The 24,645-nt window shown below is 31.8% G+C and overlaps 5 protein-coding genes across 6 annotated transcripts; 3 read left to right on the forward strand and 2 right to left on the reverse strand.

Annotated features, from left to right (window-relative positions):
- The first annotated feature begins 3,046 nt into the window (after positions 1-3,046).
- Positions 3,047-3,661, forward strand: LOC126675899 (glycine-rich cell wall structural protein 1.8-like). The gene is made up of 2 exons (XM_050370241.1): positions 3,047-3,432; positions 3,544-3,661. Exons 1-2 carry the CDS (start codon positions 3,047-3,049, stop codon positions 3,659-3,661), a joined length of 504 nt encoding a protein of 167 aa, XP_050226198.1.
- Positions 3,662-3,948: 287 nt separating this feature from the next.
- Positions 3,949-7,058, reverse strand: LOC126664208 (acyl-CoA-binding domain-containing protein 3-like). The gene is made up of 5 exons (XM_050356485.2): positions 6,190-7,058; positions 5,347-5,452; positions 5,155-5,252; positions 4,981-5,047; positions 3,949-4,232 (listed from the first exon to the last, which is right to left on the reverse strand). Exons 1-5 carry the CDS (start codon positions 6,888-6,890, stop codon positions 4,221-4,223), a joined length of 984 nt encoding a protein of 327 aa, XP_050212442.1. The 5' UTR covers positions 6,891-7,058; the 3' UTR covers positions 3,949-4,220.
- Positions 7,059-13,410: 6,352 nt separating this feature from the next.
- LOC126685827 (uncharacterized protein At2g23090-like) lies at positions 13,411-14,143 on the forward strand. Its single transcript, XM_050379796.2, has 3 exons — positions 13,411-13,611; positions 13,805-13,845; positions 13,923-14,143. Exons 1-3 carry the CDS (start codon positions 13,536-13,538, stop codon positions 14,040-14,042), a joined length of 237 nt encoding a protein of 78 aa, XP_050235753.1. The 5' UTR covers positions 13,411-13,535; the 3' UTR covers positions 14,043-14,143.
- A 280-nt stretch (positions 14,144-14,423) lies between these two features.
- LOC126685816 (transcription initiation factor TFIID subunit 4b) lies at positions 14,424-19,932 on the reverse strand. The gene is made up of 14 exons (XM_050379785.2): positions 19,648-19,932; positions 19,440-19,545; positions 18,221-18,741; positions 18,024-18,119; positions 17,053-17,931; positions 16,497-16,621; positions 16,300-16,387; positions 16,029-16,164; positions 15,846-15,901; positions 15,715-15,771; positions 15,489-15,629; positions 15,267-15,332; positions 14,913-15,168; positions 14,424-14,841 (listed from the first exon to the last, which is right to left on the reverse strand). The coding sequence occupies exons 1-14, from the start codon at positions 19,684-19,686 to the stop codon at positions 14,669-14,671; spliced, it is 2,739 nt and encodes a 912-aa protein (XP_050235742.1). The 5' UTR covers positions 19,687-19,932; the 3' UTR covers positions 14,424-14,668.
- Positions 19,933-20,780: 848 nt separating this feature from the next.
- LOC126662967 (protein SYM1) lies at positions 20,781-22,972 on the forward strand. 2 transcript variants are annotated; one of them, XR_007636311.2, is made up of 5 exons: positions 20,781-21,132; positions 21,252-21,480; positions 22,038-22,162; positions 22,300-22,490; positions 22,665-22,972. XR_007636311.2 is itself a non-coding variant. In XM_050356396.2 (4 exons), the coding sequence occupies exons 1-4, from the start codon at positions 20,833-20,835 to the stop codon at positions 22,381-22,383; spliced, it is 738 nt and encodes a 245-aa protein (XP_050212353.1). In that variant the 5' UTR covers positions 20,781-20,832; the 3' UTR covers positions 22,384-22,972. The 2 variants fall into 2 exon arrangements, 1 of the variants encoding a protein (XP_050212353.1); XM_050356396.2 differs by having other exon boundaries at positions 22,300-22,972.
- The last annotated feature ends 1,673 nt before the right edge of the window (positions 22,973-24,645 follow it).

Raw genomic sequence — 24,645 nt, forward strand, 5'->3', positions numbered from 1 at the left:
TATTTATATCGTCTGTTAAATTTTGTCGTTTATTTATAAGCGTTTGTTAAATTCAGTATCGTCTGTTAAAATCATTAGTTAATATCGACTGTTAATATCGTCTGTTAAAATCATTAGTTAGATAAAATAAAATTATTTTATATTATTTTTAGTTTATAATTATTTAAATAATTTTTTATTTTTAAAAAATTAATAATCAGCAATGATTGGGCAATTTAGTGCCCGATCATTGCTGCCCCAATGATTGGGGAGACAAAACTGTCTCCCCAATCATTGGGGAAGCGTGTTCCGCATTCCTAGAATGCGGAACACGCTTTAATCAGCTGATTATTAATTAATCAGCTGATTAACTGGTTCCGCATTCTAGGAATGCGGCGGTGGTCCCAGGCACTCTTCTGGAATTAATTCCAGAAGAGGCACAAGACTGGAATTTTGGGTGCCTCAAATATCAAAAACCCAATTTTATACAAATGAATAGCAAGGTTCCTAATTGTCACTATAATTTAGTTACAGAATGAAACCTGTGATTGGCCAATTGATGATTGTGTTTGAATCTCCTTTGCTTCTTTCTGATTTTTATACCACTCCTATGTTTATGCTAGAATTGAGATTTTTGTTTATTGGTCGCGTATTTGAACAATTTTGGATTTTTTGATTAATGACAATATCTAAATTTTATTAATTTTTTTCAGGGCGCTATCTATATCAATTCATAACTAAAATATATTAAAACTATAATTTTATAACTATATATATCATAAATTCTTTTGTCAAAGTAAAATTATATAACAATGATATAAATGCAATACCTAATTTGATTTTTTTTATGAAGCACACAACATATGGACATGGTGGTTATATGCGACACCACGTCAGGCCTGATATGAAAGCGGTTAGAAAAGAGATGGTGGTTCTATGCGATTTATATACTAGACTAAACACTTAACGCGGGGCCACATAAAATCATCATATCTTGTATGCTTAATAGCATTAAAAAGAATTATTCGGTGTCTATGTTGCTATTATATAAGTCTATTTTGACGAGAGGTACTTTGTAAAATTGTAATTCATATATTTAATATTATAGTCACAAATTAGAAGTTAGTTACCGTGCTATGAGAAAAGAAAGTTCATGTTAGCTTGACGCGACAAATTATATATAAACTATATACTAAGTTGGATAGCATTTTAGTTGAAGCTGTCATCAATAAATTCATAGAAGTGTAGGTTTCAAAATGGAAAAGAAAATTACCAATATTAAGTATTCAAATTGATGTGAAGTTTTGTCGGCAATTATTAAAGACCAAAAATTGTATGGTGGGTGGCATTGTAAGATACTAGTACAAAGCTTCAATAAAAAAAATCATAATCAGATGATAAGTAAGTACAACTGTAAATTTGGTGTGATTATATACATAAACCACCAATTGGTACTACATAATTGTTAATCTAGTTGTTTTGTGTGAACCTAGTAGATGGTTAGACATTATGAAATTTTTAGTTATTAAGGCTGATTTGAAAGGTATAATTAATTGATTGAATTGATCTTTCACTGTTCAGGACTAATTTGCAACTAAAAGTTGTGCTTATCTCACAATTTTTTTATTTTCATAATTAGTAGTTTCAAACAAAATTCATGGGTTGATAACCCGTCACTTTCCGATGCATATATACACAATCTTAGTCTAAATAATTGAAAAACAGTTAGCAATTAGAATTATCCTTTAGTTTACTCATTTGGTTAATATACAGTAGATTTAAATGGGATAGGAATACAATACCATGAAAATTTTGCAGATAAACAAAGAAAAAGAAAAACTGGTTCGAAATGTAGACAGCACCATAAATATAATTCTAACAGTGTTCAGGGCTGGTATTGGCTCGGTTTCAGATTTAATAGGTTTCGAGCTGGTTTTGACCGGGATGACTTCAGCCCGAACCAGTCCGACCAGGGCTAGGATAGTCTTTTCATCGGCCTGAACCAATCCGTGAACAGGACTAGGATAGTCTTATCATCGGCCCTTTCTATTTTAAGTTAAGATTATCACATGAGAAAGGGAGCAGTATGTGACAAGAGAATCCTATACCTAAAGCCTAAAATCATATATGATGATGTATTAATCTTCTATCTTTCATAATGTTTTAAGGAGCAATTTTTCACCCAAATGTCGTACCACGTCATTCGTGCAAAATACAATTAAAATGTGTGAATTATGCGAATTTTGTTTATAATAATTACAGAAACATTTAATATTCTAAAATTTGCACATTTTGTTAATTTGCTGCATTTTAGATGATATGTCATAATAATTGGGTGAAAACATTATTCTGTTTTAGTAAGAGATAATCTGAGATTTATATGGGCAGTGGCATGGTTTGTTCATTAGCAAACCATTTGTTGTCTTATTTTCTGGTGTGATGATTGTGATTCCTTAAAATTATAAGTAGCATCCTTTTTTATTAAAATAATTAGGAAAAATTATCTGTCTAAATCAAAATAATAATTAAAAAAAACAAATAAGACACCGCCATGTCAAACATAGCCTCAATCCTCATGTCCTATTCAAGAAAATTCACTAATATTTCATTTCAGTAGTATACATCCAGATTTATAAAGTTACTTAAGTTGTAAAGTGAAAAGAAAAAGTATGCAATAAGATTACAAACGATTGGGGAGTACAAAATGTGAAGGGCTCCATGAAAGACCATAGCCAGGCCTGTTATAGCTCCGCTGCTATGGGTCACACCTATGCTCTTTTCAGCACGTCTCATCCCATGCATAACCGCAGGTTCTTGCCAACTTGTCCAGTTAAATTTGGCACATGCCACACTCGCCCACCAATATCGCGCCTGGTGGTCATGCAAATCGCTTGGATCACCAGAAAAAAATGGCACGCTTCGGCTCATCCCTCACAGCCTGCAGGGATGTTATTTCTCATGCCAAAGTTACATATATATGCACCACTATGCAAAGCTCAAATTACGTGACACAGGTGAATTTCACTTTTTATTTTCTTTGTTTACTTTGACACGGGGAGAAAAAGTCATGGCAAGAAAAAATGCGGTATCATGGCCTTTAGCTCTGCTGGTTAGTTTTCTGCTTCTTGAAGTTGTGGTACAAGGAAGGTTAATGGATGGAGACGTCAATATGGGCCATGAGATTCGCAGAATCAACCGTGGAAAGGCTGGCCATCACCCCCTTGCTGTCGGTTATGGTTATGGTTATGGCTATGGTTCAGGTGGTGGCACGGGAGGATGGAGTGGTCCGGCAGGAGGTGGTGAAGGTGGAGGTGCTGGGGCTGGGACTGGCTTTGGTCAAGGTGGGGGCAACAGCCAAGGAGGTGGTTCTAGTTATGGTGGAGGAAATGGATATGGGTCAGGGTCAGGATACGGGGGAGGCAAAGGTGGTCATTACAAGGCAACCAGTTCTCTGTCTGCTTCAGAACATATGTCTTAACTCTTTTAAACTTTTAACATCCAAAATTCCAATATAGTCAATAAGGATGAATTTTCTCTAGTCATTATAATTTAGCAATTCTGTAGCTTATCCAAGCTTATCGTTAACTCTAATTCCACCAATTTAGAGAAATTCATGAATGTAGATGAAAATCGTTTTACAAAAACTTACTACAAGAAATCCAAATCTAATAAAATTGGTTAATCTATATGAAATGCTGGAATCAGAACCAAGTGATAAGGATTTAGATGGCAAAGAAGGGTCAATGGGACATCATCTTTTAACCAGTAATTTAAAACGTGAGGGGTATTGTTAGACATCCCTCCAAGTAATTTAAAAACTGGTTCACGTAATGTAATATCAGTATTTTCTTTTTCTTTTTTCTTTTTTAAGTCAAAGAATTTAATATCAGGAGATTAAATAAGAGTAACAAAGAACTCACAGAAGCAATCTCGAAAAGAATGAGCATTAACAGAAGATAACAATACTAATTTCATTCGACTATCCCAGCCATCCATTTAATTAAATGAAGATAAATATATTACAGGAAATTTATTTACATCAACAAGTTCTGATTACCACACAGCAATTTTAGACAATATAGCTAATTATAGACAAATTATAGATAACACAGACCAGGGAAATCCCTTACAAACTTGAGATCATTTTTATTATCGGCAACGAGTATTAGTTACACTTGTTTCTGGTCAAGCAAATAGAGAATGACCATTTGGGTTGGGACAGTCGAGCAGCAAACAAAAGCTCATTCTTTAGCCTGAAAATTTAAGCCCGACTCAGTTAAATGCAGTTCAAAAATTGTATTGCAAGAACAACCCAACCATGAGTAAATCAATTGACATAATTTAGCTGAAACAAAAGGAGTGACCTGATATAATAAATCATCATGGAAGTTCACATTTCGAATTTTTGAGTAAACATGTTATGATATAACAAACATCATGCTGAGCGAATCAAAATATGGCCAGAAAGGAAAGTTGGGAAAACTGACTGATTAGTCTACGAGAACAACTAAGCAAGTGCTTTCCTAGTGTACTTGATGGTTGAGTAGCAATGACAAGAGGAGATTACATCCTCAACGTTGCTAAATCACTAATGTACAAACTTACCATAAACTGCATATTGTTAAGTATTATTCTATATTTATGCATTGTCTTAAGAGTTGTAAAAATATTTCAAGGAAAAAAAAATTGCCCAAGAATCTTAGTTGCACCTAAGCTTAAGTTGAAGATAACACCATGTTAGATGTTCCAATAAGAGACGGTTTGATCTAACAATGCAGAGTTCAATCAGCAGGAAAATTGTATAACTATATCATTTTACAAGTAAATTTCTGTCATCACTAGATTTCTAATTGTTCTTAGCAAAAATGAGTATTATGCAAGAGAAAATACAGGCTCCAAACTATTATTAAACACTACATTAATTCAAACTCTTTTTATTTATAAATGAAGGTTTATATTTGATGACATTTAATGATAGAACATAAAACAAAATACACATACCCTGGTTTGCAGGTTTGGACCTTCAGTCGAGTCTTTTTTCTCAATGTGAGGCGTCTCTTCTGAAGTCCTACGGAAGAAAACATTGACAGAGAATGATAAGACTTGAAAGAAGGCTGCTATAAAAACAGATAATTTAAGTCAATTGAAACAGGAGTAATAAATTCCAATCAATACCTTTCTGTAATGCTTGAACCATTGGAAGAAGATGTACTTAAATCTGAGGCCAACACGCCCGGATTTTCTGCCTCAGATGATCCAGGTTCATCATTGCCCTGTAATATAGCATTGAGAAAATGTTCCCCTAGAGTTGAAAGTCAACAAAGGAACCAAAATAAAATTGCATTATGCCGCAATGGAGATACTTACATTGGATGTGTCATCCATCCAACCAGGGACCTTAGCCGATACAAGGGCAACATATTGCTCCATAGCCACCTCCGGATTCATATTTCCCAGCCTTTGCCAAGCATTCCTTGCACAACGTAAGCAGCGCCCTCCATCACTCACACATAGCAGCTGTCAACCCTGTTATTATAACTATCTATCAAACTATACCGTATAATTTGGTATAGGTAGGCCTTATGGTGTTCTTTTTGCAGATTCCGTTTTGTTAATCTTAGGCGGACAGATTTGTTAATAGAGGTGGATGGCTGCTGAAGACATTTTATATGTCTAATAAGCTGTCTAGCTTTTAGAAATAAATGAGGCATGAGGAGTAGGAAAAGGATAAGAAATGGATAGGCACAAGGGAACAAGGTAGATGGTGATAACAGTTGGAACTTGGAACCACATGAGACCATCTCAACTTGCCAAAGGAAGACAAAATGGCTAATACCTAAGTTTTTTTTGTTTTCTTGTTGCTAGAAAACAATCTAGTAGATGTAAGGAGAATGGGATAAGGACAAGAAGATACAAAAATGACATTTTCATTTTACATCCCCCAAGTAAATTACTAATTTCTTTAATGTTTTTTAACAGTCTCATCATAGTTTTTCTGGTTCATGACTCAAGCTTGATTGTTTTTTATGTGCACAGGAATTTGTTGTTCAACTTCAATATATCTATATTGCTCCATTTTCAAATATTTTCTCCATTATTAAAGTTAAGCATCTAGAGTTCATTCACTTAAATGTAACAAACAGCAACAGCAAAACATAACAAAACCATAAAATGAAAAAAAGAGAAGGTATACTGGAAGTATAATAATACCACTTGGCTCGAGCAGCAAAATGAAGCGGCATAGGAGGCTGCTCGCGGCATGGACCTTCAGTAGCTACTTTATGAAGAGCATAAAGTTCCATTCGCAAACCTTCTTCATCTTTCACATCTCCACATTCCACAAATTTAGCTGCTTCTGCAAACATCTTTTCCAATTCAGTCCTCTCAATCCCTTCCCAATCATCATCAATTTCAACGACTTCTATTTTCTTTTCATCCTTTTCTTTATCAAAGTCCAATACTGCTCCAATGATCTCATCCAAAACGACGTCGTTGCAAGCAGAGGATTTTTCTATTTCAACCGTTTCAGTTTCTCTGTTTTCTATAACTAAAACATCTTCTGACGATATTAATTTTGTCTGCAATTCCGTTTCAATTACTTCATCGGCGTAAACTGATTTCGATTCTCCTGATAATTTATCGACTGTCGTTGAAAAATCCTGGACGAATTCGACTCGTTTCTCACTTTTCAACCCCTCAGTTGTCAAATTATCATGAAATGATAGCTCCTCCATGGTAATCTCATCCATTTCTCCACTGGTATTAGCTTGATCGAGATTTTGAGTATTTGATAACTCCGGTTTATTACTATTATTAGAATCAGCAGCACCTAAAGAAACAAGTTTAGCAATGAGAAACGAAAATAGAACAGCGACAATAACCGTCACGAAAAGCTCTTGAAGCAACTCCATTATCTTCGAAAAATGAAGAAGATGTTAATAATAATATTATGAGAAGAGGTAGGTAGAGGGAGATGAAAGAAAAGTAATGACTACGGAATGGAAGTTAATTGAAAATAGGGGATATTTGCTGAGAAGAGCAAAGCATATTCTGCCTGCTTTCTCTTTTTCACTTTCGCCTTTTATTTCTTCTTCTTCTTCTTCTTTTATTTAAAAGACTTTTGATGAAGCTCAAAAACATTGAATATTTTCAAAAATTAAATGCTGAATTAATTTTTATTTAAAGGTATTTTAATTTAAAAGTTTCAGATTATCTATACTATATATAATCTAATACTATCAATTAAAAAATATTAAACTATTAATAAATTATTTCTAATATTAAATAAAATAAATTATTTCTAATTAACTATTATTTTAAATATAATTTGATAATTTAACAAGTTACACTACGAGACATGTGTGAAACACGTAAAGCGACACTAGTAGCTATTAAAATACATAAAATAAATATAATAGTTAGTAATCTATATCTATACTATATATAAAAGCACGGATGGTGGGGGGACAGACAAATTTACTAAATAACCCTGTATAATTTATAACTATTTAGAAACCTATTTAAAGACTTTATAGTCATTTAACAATTAAACAATCAATTTAATTATTAAAAAATCGAGTACTGATGTATTATTACTACTTTAATAATGCAAGAGAGACATGGCTAAATACTAAGTTCATTATCAATACAACACAAACTCTCTCTCGATTTTTCTACAATTCTTTAATTGTTTACGTTCATGTACTATAAACTTCAAAAGCTCTACATTATAAGGAGATCAATTACCAAAATTCTACATGTCTGCTTATTATTTGCTTAATATCCTTGCAACTCTCTGTTAAAAGAACACACAAGACATATTTTAAATAAAAAAATTAAGCTTACAATAATGCATGATAAACATGACATAAATTATTGACATTCAACAATTAAACAGCCATAAACAATTTTATTTTAAACCTAAATTTATATGTGCAAGTATGTGATGATGTTGTTCTGTTAGTTTAGTTGAAGGATATGTGCCCAACTAATTTTGCCAAATGAGATGTAATATTATCGATCTGTTGGTTCATGATTCCCAGAACAGTAATCGGTAGTGACAAAGTAATTTTCTTTTATTTTTTATAATTAAAAAGAAAAATTACATTTAAATTAAAAAAATAATTTTATTGATATAAAAATAAGTTACTGCATGTGATCCTATTATTGCTCTGATAATAATGCTTCCTAATAATAACCATTACAACAATATTTTAGCTACTATTTTAATTATTTGATAAAATATAAAAATACACAATTATTCTATTAGTTTTTTTTAGATAAATGAATTATTCTATTAGTTAAGTACCATTCTTCAATATTATTTTAAATTATATAAAAATATCATGAAAGGTAAACAAATTTCAACTGCAAATTATAAATAAAAGCAATGTAATTGTTAATGGATGTAAGTGTTTCCAAGGATTTTTGAGTCGAGATTTAATTTATTAGTTTTTCATAATCTAATTAATTTAACATTATTCATCTACAAAAATAATTTAGTATCAATTATACATAAAATATATTAATATAATTATAATAAATTATAAATAAATAATATCGATATCAATTAATTTAAAAAATTAAGTATTATTTTTATCTCTAATAAAAACTCTAAATAATTTGAAATTAATCATATGAAATACATACGTTGGTAATAAATATAATAAATCTAATTAATATATAACTTGACGAGTCAAGTTACGAGCCACGTGTGTAGCACGTAATGCGAAACTAGTACTATAAACAAGACTAAAAATTACTATTATTTAATAATTATCAATAACTATAATAATTTAAACTTAAAAAATAAAATAGAATTCTGTTATTATTAGGGAAAGTGGGTACCGGATGGCGAGTGGCGACGTTTAGGAAGTCACAGTGTCCGAAAAGCGCGCAACCTTCCAAATAACGAGTTTCTGACTTGGCGTCAGTTTGCGTTAACCGCCGTCATGCGGCCTTTCTTTTCTTTAACCTCACTCGCCGCTAAAGCTCTTTTTAACTAGAGAGATTTTTTTTTTCTCTTTAATGTTAAAGTTTGTTATTTTTATTTGTTTTGGCCTCTTCCTACAATTGAATTGTAAACATATTAGGATTTAGCTATTAATTTTTTAAAAAGTAATAGATCTAATTATTTAAAAAATTGAAATTATTTTTTATTTATAGCATGACCTAGGAAAATTTTAAATTGTATTTTATTTTCAATTTTTATATTTCATCTCTACCTTAATGAATTGAATTAACCCTATTTCTTTTAAAAAGGAGTTTAAATTAGTTCTTTATTTTTATTTTTTTCAAATAGAAAAAAATATGATATAATCCTTCTATTTAATTATTTTTAATATTTTCATCCACATATTAATTAAATTGTCAATTTTTTTAATTTTGGAGTGCAATGAAACATAAAAATAAAAAATATGATATAATTGAAAATTTTCCTATATCATGATATAAATGAAAAAATGTTATAAGATGGGTGGTTTTTAAGTAATTAGACCAAAATAATGCTATATGATCCTTCTACTTAATCCATCTTTTTTAACATATATGACGTTGCATTAAAAAAATTAAACGACATCGCTTTAAAGAAGGTGGATTAAATTAATGAATTATAAAGCTTTTTTTAAAATGAACTTTAAATTGTAAATTTTTATTTTTATTTTTAATACGCACAATAACAAAACAATTAAATTTATAAAATGCTTTTATAGTGCTTCTGACATCCATTTCTATATGTATATTGCTAAATAATTTGGGGGAACATTCTTATTATAGAGAATTTTTTAGATAAACTATCTATTTAATATGTGACACGTGTCATAATTATTTATAACAACTATTGAAAAGCATATTTATCATTTATCATAATTTTTAAGGGAACAATAGAAAGTCATTATCCGTAACCATGAGGTTTTACTATGTGTGTAAGACTTTAATTGGCTCAAATATGTCCATCACAAAATAAAAAATATATATATCATAACTAAGGAAGGGAAATTATAAGAGGCAATTTTCTACACTACGCTATTTTCTATTTTATTTATAACTTTAAGTGTCTTTTTTATCTTTACTTTTCTAATTTTTTTCTACAAAAAATACTTTTTTTTCATTTCACAAATAACTTTTTTTATTTTTTGAATGATTTAGTCTCTTTTTTTATAGATTTTTTGGTATTTTTTTATCGTGTTTTTAGTGTAACCATGATATATTATAGTGTATATGTTGTGTTTTTAATGTAATTGTGGTGTTTTTATAGTATAATATTAATGTGTGTGTGTGTGTATATATATATAGTATATCTATGGTGTTTTTGTAGTGTTTTTATGGTATATACCATAAAAACACTGCAAATGCACCATAAATATACTAAAAACGGCATAAATATATCAAATACACTATAAATACACAAAAAATATACTATAATGTAAATACATTATTAAAACACTGCAAATACACCATAAATCAATTTGTTTTTTTTACAAAATCAGTATCATTAAAATAAATAAACAAATCTATGAATAAGAGAAAGATAAAATAATTATATGAATAATAACATAATTTTATAAAAAAAATCATAGATCTACAATAAATTATTTATAAAATATTTAAATCATTACAAAAATCTAAAAAATTTATAAAAAGTCTAAAAACGATGTCGCGAAATCCATAGTGCGGACAGAAGAGACAAATGGAAAAGTGCGAATGAAAGAGATGAACGGGAAAGCAACCAGAGATGACGATAAATTTATCGGAAGCAGATGAACAAAAACGTGAACGGAATCCAACGAACGGAAAAATAACCGGAAGAGACAAACAAAAAATCAAACGTAAAAGAATAAAAAAAAAAAGAATTTTGAGAGAAAAAGATAAGAGAGAGAAAAGTGATTGTGATTATGCGAAAAAAGGGCGAAGATGATGAAATGTGGGGTATGTAGTTTCTTTTTGAGGGCATTTGATTCAATTTTTCGATAGAACTTTTAATTTTTACTTTTTAAAAAACTTCATTTAAGCATTTGATAAAGTTTTTTAAATTTTTTTTGGAACTTTTGAAACTTTCAATAGTTATCGCTGTTTTGATTATTTTATTTATTTGGACAAAATTATCCTTGTTAAAATATAGTATTGTTTCTATAACATATTAAGTTTTTTTAAAATACTTTAATTATTTATAAGTTATATTAGAGTAGCTATTATTTAATATTTTTTAATAAATCATAAATTTATTTTTATAAAAAAATTAATTATTTTTATTAAATAGATCATTTGTCTAAGTACTAATCAATGATAGCTGTTAAAAAAATGCTTTATAGTCTACAAACTTATACTTTTTTTTATTATCCTCTTACGTTCAAGATTTTCATTTGTTAATTTTTTCTAGAAAAGTTGGTAATTTAGAAATAAAATTGACATTTTCACTTATATTTGTTGTCATATTAGATAGTATAATAAATAAATTAACAAAAATATATTAAATAACAATATTGTAAAAAAAAGGTTCACAATTGAGATTATTTAGTTTTATAGGGGATAATAACTATTCCATATATTAAATAAGTGGCTATTTTTTTTATTTTCAAACAATTTTAAAAAACATAATTAATATTTTAAAATTAAATATATTTTTTTTGTTTTATTATACTCTTACTAAATACTAGGAGTAATTTTTTATTTTAAAATAATGGTAATAAACGATGAATAAAACTAATATAAAAAGATTAAATTTAAAATTAGTAATTTATTAAAAATAATCAAATATTTATAAAAAAAGTGAACAATTTATTATGGCAAAGAGGAAATGTTTTTTTCATCCTTGTGACTGATAAATCAAGTAGAATTTTCTTAAGTTATAATGAACGTGAGAGGTTAAATTCATTTAATTTTTATTGTAAAAAAAAATGAATAGCGTACCTCAATTTAGTGTAGTTTATACACTTTTTATTATTTATTTTCTATAAAAAAAGTACAAATTAAATGTACTTGCCTCTTATGTTCATTAGAATATGAGACGATTTTGATCCGTGACTGACCAACAAAAAACTGAATAGACCAAAATTATGCAAAAAATTTGGATAGTATTAAAAAAAAAAATTAAACCGAATAAAGATAGTTTATTAATTTTTTTATTATGAATGTTTAAGATTTTAATATTATATCTATATAATTTATTTATTTTTATGTACGATAACTAAGATACGCGATAGATTTTGATGATTATTAATCTTTCTTGAAAGAATATATTTTTAAAATTAAAAAACTAAACCAAATTTAATCTAAAAACATACTTTAAAAAAGATAAACTTCATTAAATAAAGAATGATCTATATAAATAGGAAATGACTTTTCAACAATCATCTACGAGGGCTTTGTAGCTATTAAATGGACCACCCAATGAAAACTACAAATTACAAATTGATATTTAATTTTTGAAAATCCAAAGTTTAGATTAAGGATATCAATTAAGATAAGACTACTTCAGTGATTAGTGTTTGAGTGTTTATCCCATGCAACCGTTGCGCCACGTCATTTTTACATCAAGCCAATGAGCATTTGCGATAGGGAATCTTTTAATTATTACTTATTTTTTTTATCATTCAATTTTCCACATGGCTAACGCATAATTGGTTTGTTGCACGAATAACATGGCGCAACGGTTGTGTGCAATAATTTTTCTTAGTGTTTACCCGGCAATCCTTCTAGACGACGGTCTGAACAACAAAATCAATATTTTTTAAATCAAACGATTTTAATTTTTGTAAAATGGAACCGAATTCACGGATGCGCACCCCTTATTCGGCATAGCGGCAGTGGACATTGTTAGTTGAGAGTTGAGGCATTTATTAGGTTGGGTTGCACTTTGAATTGGGTTTGGGCTCCACCATTACTAATGTGCTAGGAGTGGGCCTAGGTACTACCTAGCCTACAAGTGGACTTCCAGTTGTCTGATCTATATTAAGCTTTGATGAGGACAGCACATAGTATTTAAATTGGACACTATAAATATGAATTATATTAACAAGACACCACAAACACTAAAACTTGACAACCAAAATAAATCTAAAATTTGTAAATCATTCATCCTGGCATGGGAGAGCCATTTGTTTCCTAAAACTCATTTGCATACCATTCTACCAAAAATAAGAGATCTTGTTGATGTCTTTTTTTCATAAATAATAGTAAAAATATGAATTCAAATTACATATAATTATATTTACGAGAAATTTAAATACAAAAATCATGATTTTGAAAATCTAATCTCTATCTAAATAAAGTAAAAGAATCTTCCCCTGCCATTTTTAGTCCCATGCCTCATGACCCTACTTTTGCATCTTGTACTATTTGTCAATAAACGACGTCGCTTAATTCTGAAGCCACAATTTCTTTTATATACTTCCAAAATAAAATAGACGAGACATTTTAGACCGTCATTTCTGGCTCCCACTTTCGCTGCCGTATGTGATATAAATACATACACCTGTGTAGATAGAAATTGCTATACAAGAAGCTTTGGTAGCAAAATTGTCGGTTTCTTTTATTTTCCAAGGCAATCAGAGAAAAAAATGGGCGGTGGTAATGCACAGAAATCCAAAACTGCTCGCGAAAGGAACTTGGAGAAGCAGAAAGCTGCTAATAAGGGTAAATTTTAATTACTAAAACCCTAATGTTTAATCCCACCGCTTGTTTCTCTGTAGATTCATATAGATTTTTTTTTTAGATTGATTTTTTGGTTGAAATTGAAATTTTATGGACCATCTTTGATTATTTGGTTATAGATCGTTTTGATCTAGGTTTTAGTTATATATTGAGTTGATGATCTGATGTTGTACAGGAAGTCAGCTTGAAACAAACAAGAAAGCTATGTCTATTCAGGTACTGTTCTGCCTATTTTTTCAGCTAATTATTTGCGAAAAAATGGTTGGTAATTTGATGTGATAATTTGGTTGCAGTGCAAAGTATGTATGCAGACGTTCATATGCACCACAACAGAGGTGAAATGCAGAGAACATGCAGAAGCAAAACACCCAAAATCTGATGTATTTGCTTGTTTCCCTCACCTTAAGATTTGAACTTAATGTAGAGATGGGTAGAACCCTCTCATATCCTCCTCCTGATTTCCGAACTCTCTTGGTTATCAATTGCTATGTTTATGAAATATGCTTCGTTTTCATCTCTCCATGCTTTTTGTTTTGTGTATGAACTAAAAACTGAATTTGGATGAATCAGCCGGGTCGCTTCATCCAGGATGTGTGATACTAACACAAACACAAATGCTATACTTACAATTCTACACGACAACTTTTAGCTCCACAAGTTTTAGCTTTAATGCTGGTGGCATAGTTCAGCTAATTGAGTGTGAGAAACTAAGACCTTTTTTTTGTTGGAAAATCAACTAAAAAGACATGCTCATTTGCTCATTGTACCAGTACAATTTATAATTTATATGATAATTTATAAGAAAGTTATCCTTTTTATATAAATAAAAGGCCAAATCCCAACTAAGAGTAGCAAATTAACCTTATCAAGAGATGGCCTTCACACTATAAACACTTGCATTTATATAAGTTACATGAAATGAGTTTGAATCAAACAACAATTTCCGGTCAGGACCCATCACTCGGTCCAGTGCTTTTATTCCCCGCAGTAACCTAGGAAGCTCCGATCTCTGGCCATGGTAGATTGAGGGGGAGACGGTCTATTCTGCCGGAGCATCAGACCGGATTCTCTCATAGAGTCGATAAATCAGCGTAGACTTCGACATCTGGGGTTCTCTTTCCAGTGCTGCGATTACATCCTTAACCGAAATGGAACGAGCCACTGCAATTTGCGACACACTTGCTTGGTTTCTTCCAAATTTCCTTCCCCCTCCTGAAAGAAAAAACTAAGGACAATAAAACAAATGTAAAATCAGCATTAAATTGAGCAGTTCTTGCACGCACTTGATGCAGCTGAAGCACTCCTCTTTTCAAAATCATGAACATCCTTTATCGTTTTTCCACTTGCTGATAGAGGTTTGCGGCCACCATGTTTAGTTGACGGAGAACCAGATGTGGCCTCTGTCCCGCCTCCACGTTTCTGGCGGGCTTGCTCAGCCATGAGTTGCCATTTTGACAGCATGTCATCTCCACCAACTGCAGCCCGAGCAGCAACATTTGCAGCTGTTGTCCTCATTTTGTCATCCTCTTCCTTGTTTACCTGCAAATTAATAATTTTCCGTTTCCTTTTCAGAGGCTTCCTCTAACTTACTCGAAAAGGTAAACTTCTAAGACTGAATTACAATGATCAAATGATACCTTGACTAATTTGGCACGACCTTCATCTTTCTCCTTGTCCCCCTCTACTCCATTATCGCCTTCAGGCTGCATTCGTGATTAAGCAGGGAAATTGAAGGAATGTATAAGTAATTATATACAGGTTCGGTAAATATGTAATTTATATCACTCCCAGGGTCTTTGTTTCAGCAAAATTGATGGAAAATTAACAAACATGTCACACAACACATATGAAGTACCCACCTCATTAACTTTTTGGAGCTTTTCTGCTTCAGTTTGCTTTTTTTCCCATTCTTCCTTCGCTTGCCGGTTCATTGTCCTGATCTGTTGCCCGACATCTGAGGTAATTACAGTCCGATGTCTAAGCTTCTCAGCATCAACTCGCTGTAGAGATCTATAGAAAGTCAGGATTTAAAGAAGGAGAACAAGCTATCAGGTTATTTCAAAATAATCAAGAAATTGGGCTCACCTGCTTTGATACCCTAATCAAGGTACCAATTAACCCACGCATTCTTTCCTCCACACACTGTTAGATAGAGTTTCATAAGAACATGGCTCGTAAATATCAATTAACAAAAGACTAAGGAGCTAGTATCTCACCAAGGAGAGGCATCGCTCCACATCACTGTTGATATTCTTCAAACCACATTTGGCCACTGGAATGAGAGGCACACCAGATATTGTAAGCGATTTTACCGGCATTTCTCATTTATAGATCATTCAAGAGCATAAATGAATATAATTAAATCAGACATAAGAATGGTGATGGAAAAAAAAATTAACTGATCTCAGCCAATTTCTTCTTCAATGGAGTTTTCTGCAAAATCAGCCTTTCTTCTTCTTCTTGGACAACCCTCCGAGATGCTTCTGAAACTCGACTGTCTTCCTTAGGCACAGAAAATAGTTGCTCTTCTTCTTCCTATTCAATGAAATAAACAACGTCAGTACCACGACAGAAGGTTTATGAATATCTTTCATAAAAACAGGGAAACATCATTATTTACTAGTGCATATTTTGAAACAAGCAAATTGACATCAAACAGAGAGGACATACCCTTAGATTAACTCCACTGACAGCAGTGACGTCATTCAGTTGTTCAATGCTTTGATCCTGAAATTCCCCAGATACTTTTTGCTTTTTCCTGCATAGGATCCATAAATTATTTTAACATACTCTAGTAAAAAAATTCAGCAAATAGAACTAACACGCTATCTGACATCTCAATCCATATGGTGTTTAGAAGATATTACCCTGACATCGGTGGTGAGGAACTAAGTGCTTCAAATGGCTTCTTCTGGCCAATTATAGGTTTTTTTATAGGAGTTCTTGAATTAACTCCTGTGGTACCAGCTACTGCTGGAAGTCGAGAGCCTACCTATTAATTGTCAAAACAAGAATTCCAAAATCATCAATAAATGACTCCGAGAACAAAAAAGAATGCCAAAATAACAGAGACTCCAAATTCATAAGACTCTAGAGATACAGATAAGAAAATCTGGAAAAGATAACTTTAGGAATTTCAATAATTTGGGGTGCAATATAGCTGTCCTTTATTTTTCTTTGTTGATCCAAATTCTTAGAATAGGAATAATTCTAATGTCCGATTTCTTAAAGGTTTGGGTTATTTTATTACATGCCGACCCTTGTATTTGGAATTATTCAGTTTCCAATGTATAAAACTTCTAAACTTGTTTTGCATTTCAGGATGCAATTCTATGCTACACATAATGCCTTGACCTAAAATGTATGCGCATTCAAATAACAACAGAATCCCAAATAATAAAATGCAGATCAAAAGGAGATTACTTGGATGTTAGGGTCCATTTGGGTCGGAATGGAAGGGGAAACTGAATTTGAGGGCCCCATACTACTTGGTGTAGGAAAACCAACTTTAGAAGACTGCTTCTCTAAAGGCTCATTCTTTAAATTTCCTATCACCACATTTCCTTGCTCAGCAGGTACAACAGACAAACCATGAGGATTAGACAGCAAGGGTTTCTGCTGATGATCGGTGGACTGTTCAGTAGGTTCTTGTTTCACGTAATTTATTGATTGAAATGGCACAGAGCCTTGCTCCTTGTTTGTAGGTAGTTGATGTGGCACTAGAAGTGGCTGCATCGCTGATTTGTTTGTAAACTGCGACATGGAACCACTCTGCACTCTATTTTCAGTAACAGAATTAGGTCGCATATTCATCATGTTCATTGCTTGTGTTGAACCTCCTATTTGAGTTGAACCCGAGGTAGGATGCGACATTTGCCGCATTTGTAAATCGTGAGGTTGTGGTTTCATGGATGATCCGGACGTATTAATGTTTGTTCCAGAATATGTGTGATAAGTACCTCCGCTATTACCACCATACATTGGAAAGGAGTTCTGTGGGAAGTGCAAATGTTGTTGCTGCTGGTGATGCTGTTTACTGTGGCCTGTCACTGATGCTGAAGTGCGCTCCCTATCTTGACCAAGTATGTTAGCACTGGAGGAAGACAATTGGCTTACTTGCAATCCATGAGAGTCTGGCTGATGTTCCCCTTCTCGAGGTTTCTGAGTATTACTTTCTGCAGATTGATAACTAGAATCACCCTGCATATGGACTGCTGAAGAGGTAGGAGCACTTCCAGGCATTCTCACATTGTGTTGACGTGCAAAAGCTTGAGATTGGGACTGGGATTGGTTAGAACCTGGCTGCAAGTATGGACAGACTGCTTTTTAGCCCAATATAAACAGCATGATGCCTAAGTTAACTAAAACAACATCATACCCATCGGTTTCATTACCTGAGATTGTAATTGTGCCACTGCCAGTCTAAGCACTTGGTCTCCTACAATGCTTCTCATGAGCCTGACAAATTGGTCTTTCACAATGTCATTTTTCTAAAAATAAGAGAAGGAAAAATCAGGACAATAGACAAGGTACCAAATCTAAAGAATACAGGACATAATAGAATAATGTGATATTCATGTTAGAGATCAACCCTCAGTTTGTTAAACAAAGTTTGAAGCTGCATCTCTCTATCTTTATCAAGATGGGGCTTTAAGGCAGGCAGCAATAATGCAAATGGTATCTGCTTGCCTTGATTCTTTAGAGAACCAGGCTGCTCCATGCCCGTAGTCTGTTGATTACCAATTTTCTGTACCATCCCAGCATCTGAAATTTGCATTTTGTCAGCCTCATGTTTTGGCATAGGCATTCTTTCAGATACCTGCATACCAATTGTTTGAGGAGTCTGGAGGGGAACTTGTTCTGCACGACTTTGTTGAACGTTATCTTGAGGTTGTTTCTGTTGTAAAGGGAGGTAACTGGATTCCCGATTGGCATCATTCCGCAGTTGCTGATTCTCATTAACAGAGTCCTGCTGCTTCAGTTCTGTTACCGAGGAGTGATGATCTTGCTGTTGTTGTTGCTGATCTGAAACTTTCTTATTTTCATCTTTTGCAGTATTTTGCCAATTTGGGTACGGCGGAGTAGTAGTTTGATTGTTTTGACCGGAAACAACTGCAGTTTTAGAGTTGCATACATTTATATAACCGAAAAGCCTTCACGTAGGCTAAAGATAAAACAAATAGAATGTGCTAAGGAATAATCATAAATTCATCCAGAAATAATTTTTTTGCTCTTATTTGTTTCACTATTGGTTGTCCCACGCATCCTGATGTTTAATTTATCTTCCTATAAAACTGTAAGTACATAATTCGAGATGATAACAGGAGATTAACAGCTCTAACTAGTTGTAAACGGAGTAGCCATTATAACCCGAAACACCCTTCAAGAATAATGCTAAGATAATATCAGGTATCTAAAATGTGGAAACAATGCATTAGAATCAAGTAACCATAGACTCCCATAAACATGATGTACCAAATTCCCCCGCATCCAAGACAACTTCTCCATCCTATTTGCAGCTTAATGCTTTAGCTATCAACCAGGCCCCAATAAGACCTTGTAATTACGGCTTAAATGCGCCATTGAAAGACGCAACTGGCCACTTTTCATCGAGATGGAACTAGTATCACCCGTAATTTTATTTCAAATTAAATTATCAACCGCGAAAAGAGATGACAACCAATGGCATATAATTTCCGTAACTTTTTCATGCTTTTTCCTACTTCATTATTTATATTCAACAAATTTCAGAATTCATATAATTGCAACAGAAAAACGAACAAATTGCAATCAAACTAACAAAACAACACCTGTAGCCGAATCAGAGGGATGAGAACTGGAGGCATCTCCTCCAATATCCCGATTCAATGCAGCCTGAAAGGCGTCCACATCAGCACCGGAATGCAGACTTTCATCCTGTAAGCATATCACAAACGGTCCCCAATTAAACTTAAATAACAAAATCATGCCCTAACAACCTCAATTTCTAAGCATAGTAGATAAAATTGAGCCAGTTACCTCGTCTTCTTCGAGAAGCTTCATTATTGAAGGGTCCATGATGATGCGTCACTGCCTCTCACTCACCTGTCGCTAACACTACCCCACCGACCGGTAACTCGAGAGAGATTTCGTTCAATTAGAATAACGGAGCTTTGTTTTTAGAGGAGAAACATAAATATGCAGAAGATTAATGTAAAATCTGAAGAAAGAAATAAAGTGCATAATAGATAGGTAACTATGTAATATGTTATATTCTGGATTTATAGGGTCGTATTTTTCTTTCGAGTAGCGATATCACAAATTATGATGTGATCGAACTTCGCAATCTGGCCTCCTTATATAGAGGCCGGTGATCTTAGAGCAAAGGGTTATTTTGGTGCCTAAATCTTTTCATCATGAACAAAATTTACATTTAATTTTTTAATTAATTAAAGATAATTTTTTATATACTTTTTTTATAAAAAAATAAAAATAAGTTTATAAAAAATAACGATTCATTATTTATGGTTAAATTAATCAAATATTCTTTTTAAGTTTAAAAGTGAGTTATTGTGGAGCCATTATATTTAATACTCATATAATAAGATTATAATGGTATTTTAATAATTTTAACTATAATTAGTATTAAATATGATAATTTTTTTATCTTTTAGGAACATAAAAATGATAATTTTTTCTATTTTTATGGGATATGGACTATTGATTAATTTTTAAATTATACAAAATAAATGAGTTTAAAGTTCCAATGACCTAATTTAAGAGTTAATTCATCTAAAATAAAACAATATCATCTTTAATTAATCAATAAATAAAAAATATCATCCTTAATTGATTATAGTAACAGAATGTGAGTCAATTGACCTAATATACAAATTCAAGATTCACTATAACCCTTTATTCAATGTTCTTATATTGGATTTTCTTTTCTAAATTCAGTTATTTATAGTTTATATTTGAAAATATTGTTTGAAAATATATTTTTTATATTAAATATTAATCAGTTTATAAATTAATCTCTTAATATAAAAGTTATAAATAGCTATTTTTGTTGACAAACCAATGAATAGCCCATTTGTTTATCCACAGAGACATTGAGGAAGGTGTTTATGAAGTTCCGGCCCACGAGTCTTTGGAAGTTTCTTCTTTTACGCTCGAAAGCTGAGGAAAACTAGAAAAACCCATTTTTATTCTCTTCCCTTCAGAATGTCCCCAATAATGCAAAACATAAGAAATGTTGGCAAAAGTTGCTTCTCAACCATATTTTCCCCTGAAGCTCGTCTAACTTCAAATCAACAATGGAGGTCAAATTTCTACACTCGCTCTCCCACCACAACCAATCCTAGGCTCATCTCTCCCACTCTATCACGTCATTTTTCTACACCCCCTTCGAAATCCAGAATTGGATTTATCGAATGGTATTTGGAGAAACTCAATTCCCGCCCAATACTCACCAAAACCATCACAACTTCTCTCATTTTCGCCGCTGCTGACTTCACTGCTCAGGTAAACCGCACAGCGTTACTTATTTTTCTAGTTCGATAAGCATTATTTCTGAATTGAGATTCGGTAATTACAGCAAATTGTAACCGTTTATTTATTTGTTGTGACATGTTAATGATTAGATGCTGTCATCTTCTTCAAGTGGTTCATTTGATTTAATAAGGACAACACGCATGGCTGCTTATGGATTACTAGTATTAGGGCCGTCGCAACATATATGGTTCAATTTAATGTCGAAAACTTTCCCAAAACGTGATGTGTTGTCTACCTTGAAGAAAACTTTTATGGGACAGGCTCTTTATGGACCTGCTAATGCCAGTGTTTTCTTCTCCTACAATGCCGCTTTACAGGGTAATCGACTAATCGGTTTTAGTTTTTGCCAATTTAACTTTCAGTTCTTGCTCATGTTGTTGTCTGCGTTTTATTGGAGGGCCGTGGTAATTTAACTTTCGGTATGCCTATCATCAGATTAAGATAGTTGTCACTCACTTTTAATTTTGACTTAGATCGGATCTATAGGATATATACCTGTAATTATGTATGTGTGTGTGTATATATATATATAGATTATGCTTTGCCATTATTTATCATGTCTGTCATACAGAGTCTTTTCGTTGTCTTGCTTGATCTGCAACAATTCAGTGTAATCTCGAATAGAAAGCTAATTTTTTTGCTGTCTTGCATGAACTGCTGCAGTTTAGTGAAGCCTCAAACAGAAGGCTATAATTTAGTTGTGCTTAGCCAGCTCCATTTTACTTTTTCTTTGAAATTTTAATCAGCACCATCCGCTGCTTGCATGGGAGAGATGCGAAATAAACTGAGACATTGTCTTCTGGTTTAGCTGTGTAAGATGCTATATTAGTTCTTTGATATTCTGTTTGAGCTATTTATGTTGGTGTCAAACTCAGGTGAGAGTGGGGATGATATTGTTGCTAGATTGAAACGTGATGTGCTCCCAACTTTGAGAAATGGTCTTATGTACTGGCCTATCTGCGATTTTTTCACATACAAATTTGTTCCAGTTCATCTACAGGTATGTTTCTCCATTTTTTATCTTGTCAAAGATGTGTAGGAGTCAATTCTGAGACTTCATTTGCTTTGCCTATAGCATGAAGATGAGGTTATCCTGATTGCTAATCTAACATGGGTATTTATGATATTTGTTTGCAGCCATTGGTCAACAGTACATGTTCATATTTTTGGACAATCTATTTAACATACATGGCAAGCTTACAAAAAGTGGAAACCAGTTAGTGTTTGTCTTTTGATTGATAGCTTGTACCCATTTCAAGTTTATTTGAAGGAAGAGAGGAACCCTGCAATTCTACAATCTTGCCATCTCTATCAATCATTTTTTTATGGTAAGAGTTCTTTTAGTTCTTGATTATTAACCTGTGCTAAGGAATTTAAGTTTCATATCCTATTATGTACAGTTTTGGAATTCGAGTAGTTTTGAACAGGGTCAGGGAGGATTTATGTTATATGGTGTCTAAAATAAATCACAAGCTGTTCATTTCTCTTCTTTCTCATGACAGGACGAGATTGCTATCATAAGTGTATGTGTTCTACTGGAAATTCTGTAGACAGTTTGATGATGATCACATTTTTAATTTGGTTACTTTCTCTTCGCTAAAATATTCATGAGTTCGGTAATGTCGGTTTACTCTTCTAGCTCTCTTCTCTAGGAATAATAAATATCTTCAGCCGCCAGTTGGCAGCAAACAATGCATTTGCTATGAGCGAGTAACTGAGTTTCTTATGTTGTGATATTCATACTGTTTCTCCTTTAAACAATTGACGAAATTCATCAAATCATTTTAAAAGCTATATACATTTTTATGTCTTGACATGTGTTTAATACGGAAGTTATATAATTAGATTGAGATCTAAAGTACTTGAGTTAAAATGCTGATGTGCTTTCTGCAGCATAATCCTGCTCATTTTTTTTTATAAGATCCATCTTATTGTAGTATGCATGATGATAACACATTAATACATTATGCATTGCTATCAAATATCAATTTATGTTTATATCATGAGTTGTTTACATCCAAATACTAGGATTTGGATCAGTTGTTGCATTGAAAATGATAGTTGAGAGTTGTCATATTCATACCTTGTGTTCATCATTCATTTTCATCTAACAAGAATAAGGTGAAATTGTGAATGTCAGTTGTCATTTGCTCCCATCTCCCAGTTGGTTTGACGTGGATTATAGTGAGCACTTTGATAACAACTCGGATGGTGACAAACTTTAAAGGGGAAAGTACTTGGATTTTTTTTATTTGCATAGGATACATCTAAAAGTAGAGGCAATTAATAAATTTTTTATATAAAATTTAATTATACTGTGACAAATAATCGATTACACATGACAGGGGAAAGACTATATAGTATATACACTCCAATGGGGTGGGCAAAAAAAAAAACCCGATGAAACCTAAAACCGGAAAATGTTGTCAATAAATTTAGGTTTAAGTTTTAATTTTTAATGATTATGGTTAATGTTTTTAGGTTTAAGATTTAAAGTTTTAAGAACTGTGTTTTATCAAAATATGTAAAATATGTAAATTTGCATATTGTGATTAAGGATTTAATAAAATTATTGATCTAGTTTTTTAAAAAATTTAATTATATATCAAAATATGTAAATTTGTTTGCTTTTTTTAGATTTTATAATAAAAAGCAATCTTTCTAATAATATGCTTTTAGTATTTTATTGATATTTAAAAATTAAAAATAGAAAAGAGATGCATAAAATTCTAAAATTACTTTTCACAAATTAGTATAATCAACTTATTCTTTTTTTTTTGTCTATAGTCCTGAATTTTAACAATAATAATAATAATAATAATAATGATAAATTATGGTGGATAATATTGATAGAATTTTCATCATATTTTATTAAGTCTTATTCATATTTTTGGACAATTGTATTAATAATAAAACTTTAAAAAATGATAAATAAAATTATAATCTTAAATAATAAGAGTAAGTTTAAAATTTGAATAAGAAATTATTATTAAAATTATAAAAGTGATATAAATTATTATATTCTGTTGCATCGCGCAAATAAAATACTAGTACTATATGATTAGAGATATTTTAGTGGGTAAACATCTACCTATTGTGTTTTTTTTCAACTGAGATAAATTTATTTAAGAAGATCAAAGTACAAATATAAAAGAAATATAACAACAAGCAATTATATGGTCTTTCTCAGATATTATAATCTAATAAGATAATATGAAACAGTAATTTTTTTAGTAAAAGATAGTAATCGGAAAAAAAATTAAGAACAAAATCTTGCTAAGGTGTCATCTTGGTGCGCAACAAAAAATAAAGTTCCGCTTGAACGGTGTTTTAACTTGATTCTCGATCGATTATATCGATAAACCGTTTTGATTCTTTAAGCTTCAAATCTTGTAGACATATTCTTCATTATGAATTAAAAGTTAGAAAACCATCAACAACTATCGAATTAAATATTAAAAAAAAACATCTAAAATAAAATAT

The sequence above is a fragment of the Mercurialis annua genome, linkage group LG1-X (genome assembly GCF_937616625.2).
Source record: "Mercurialis annua linkage group LG1-X, ddMerAnnu1.2, whole genome shotgun sequence".
In the NCBI taxonomy this organism is placed as follows: Eukaryota; Viridiplantae; Streptophyta; class Magnoliopsida; order Malpighiales; family Euphorbiaceae; genus Mercurialis; species Mercurialis annua.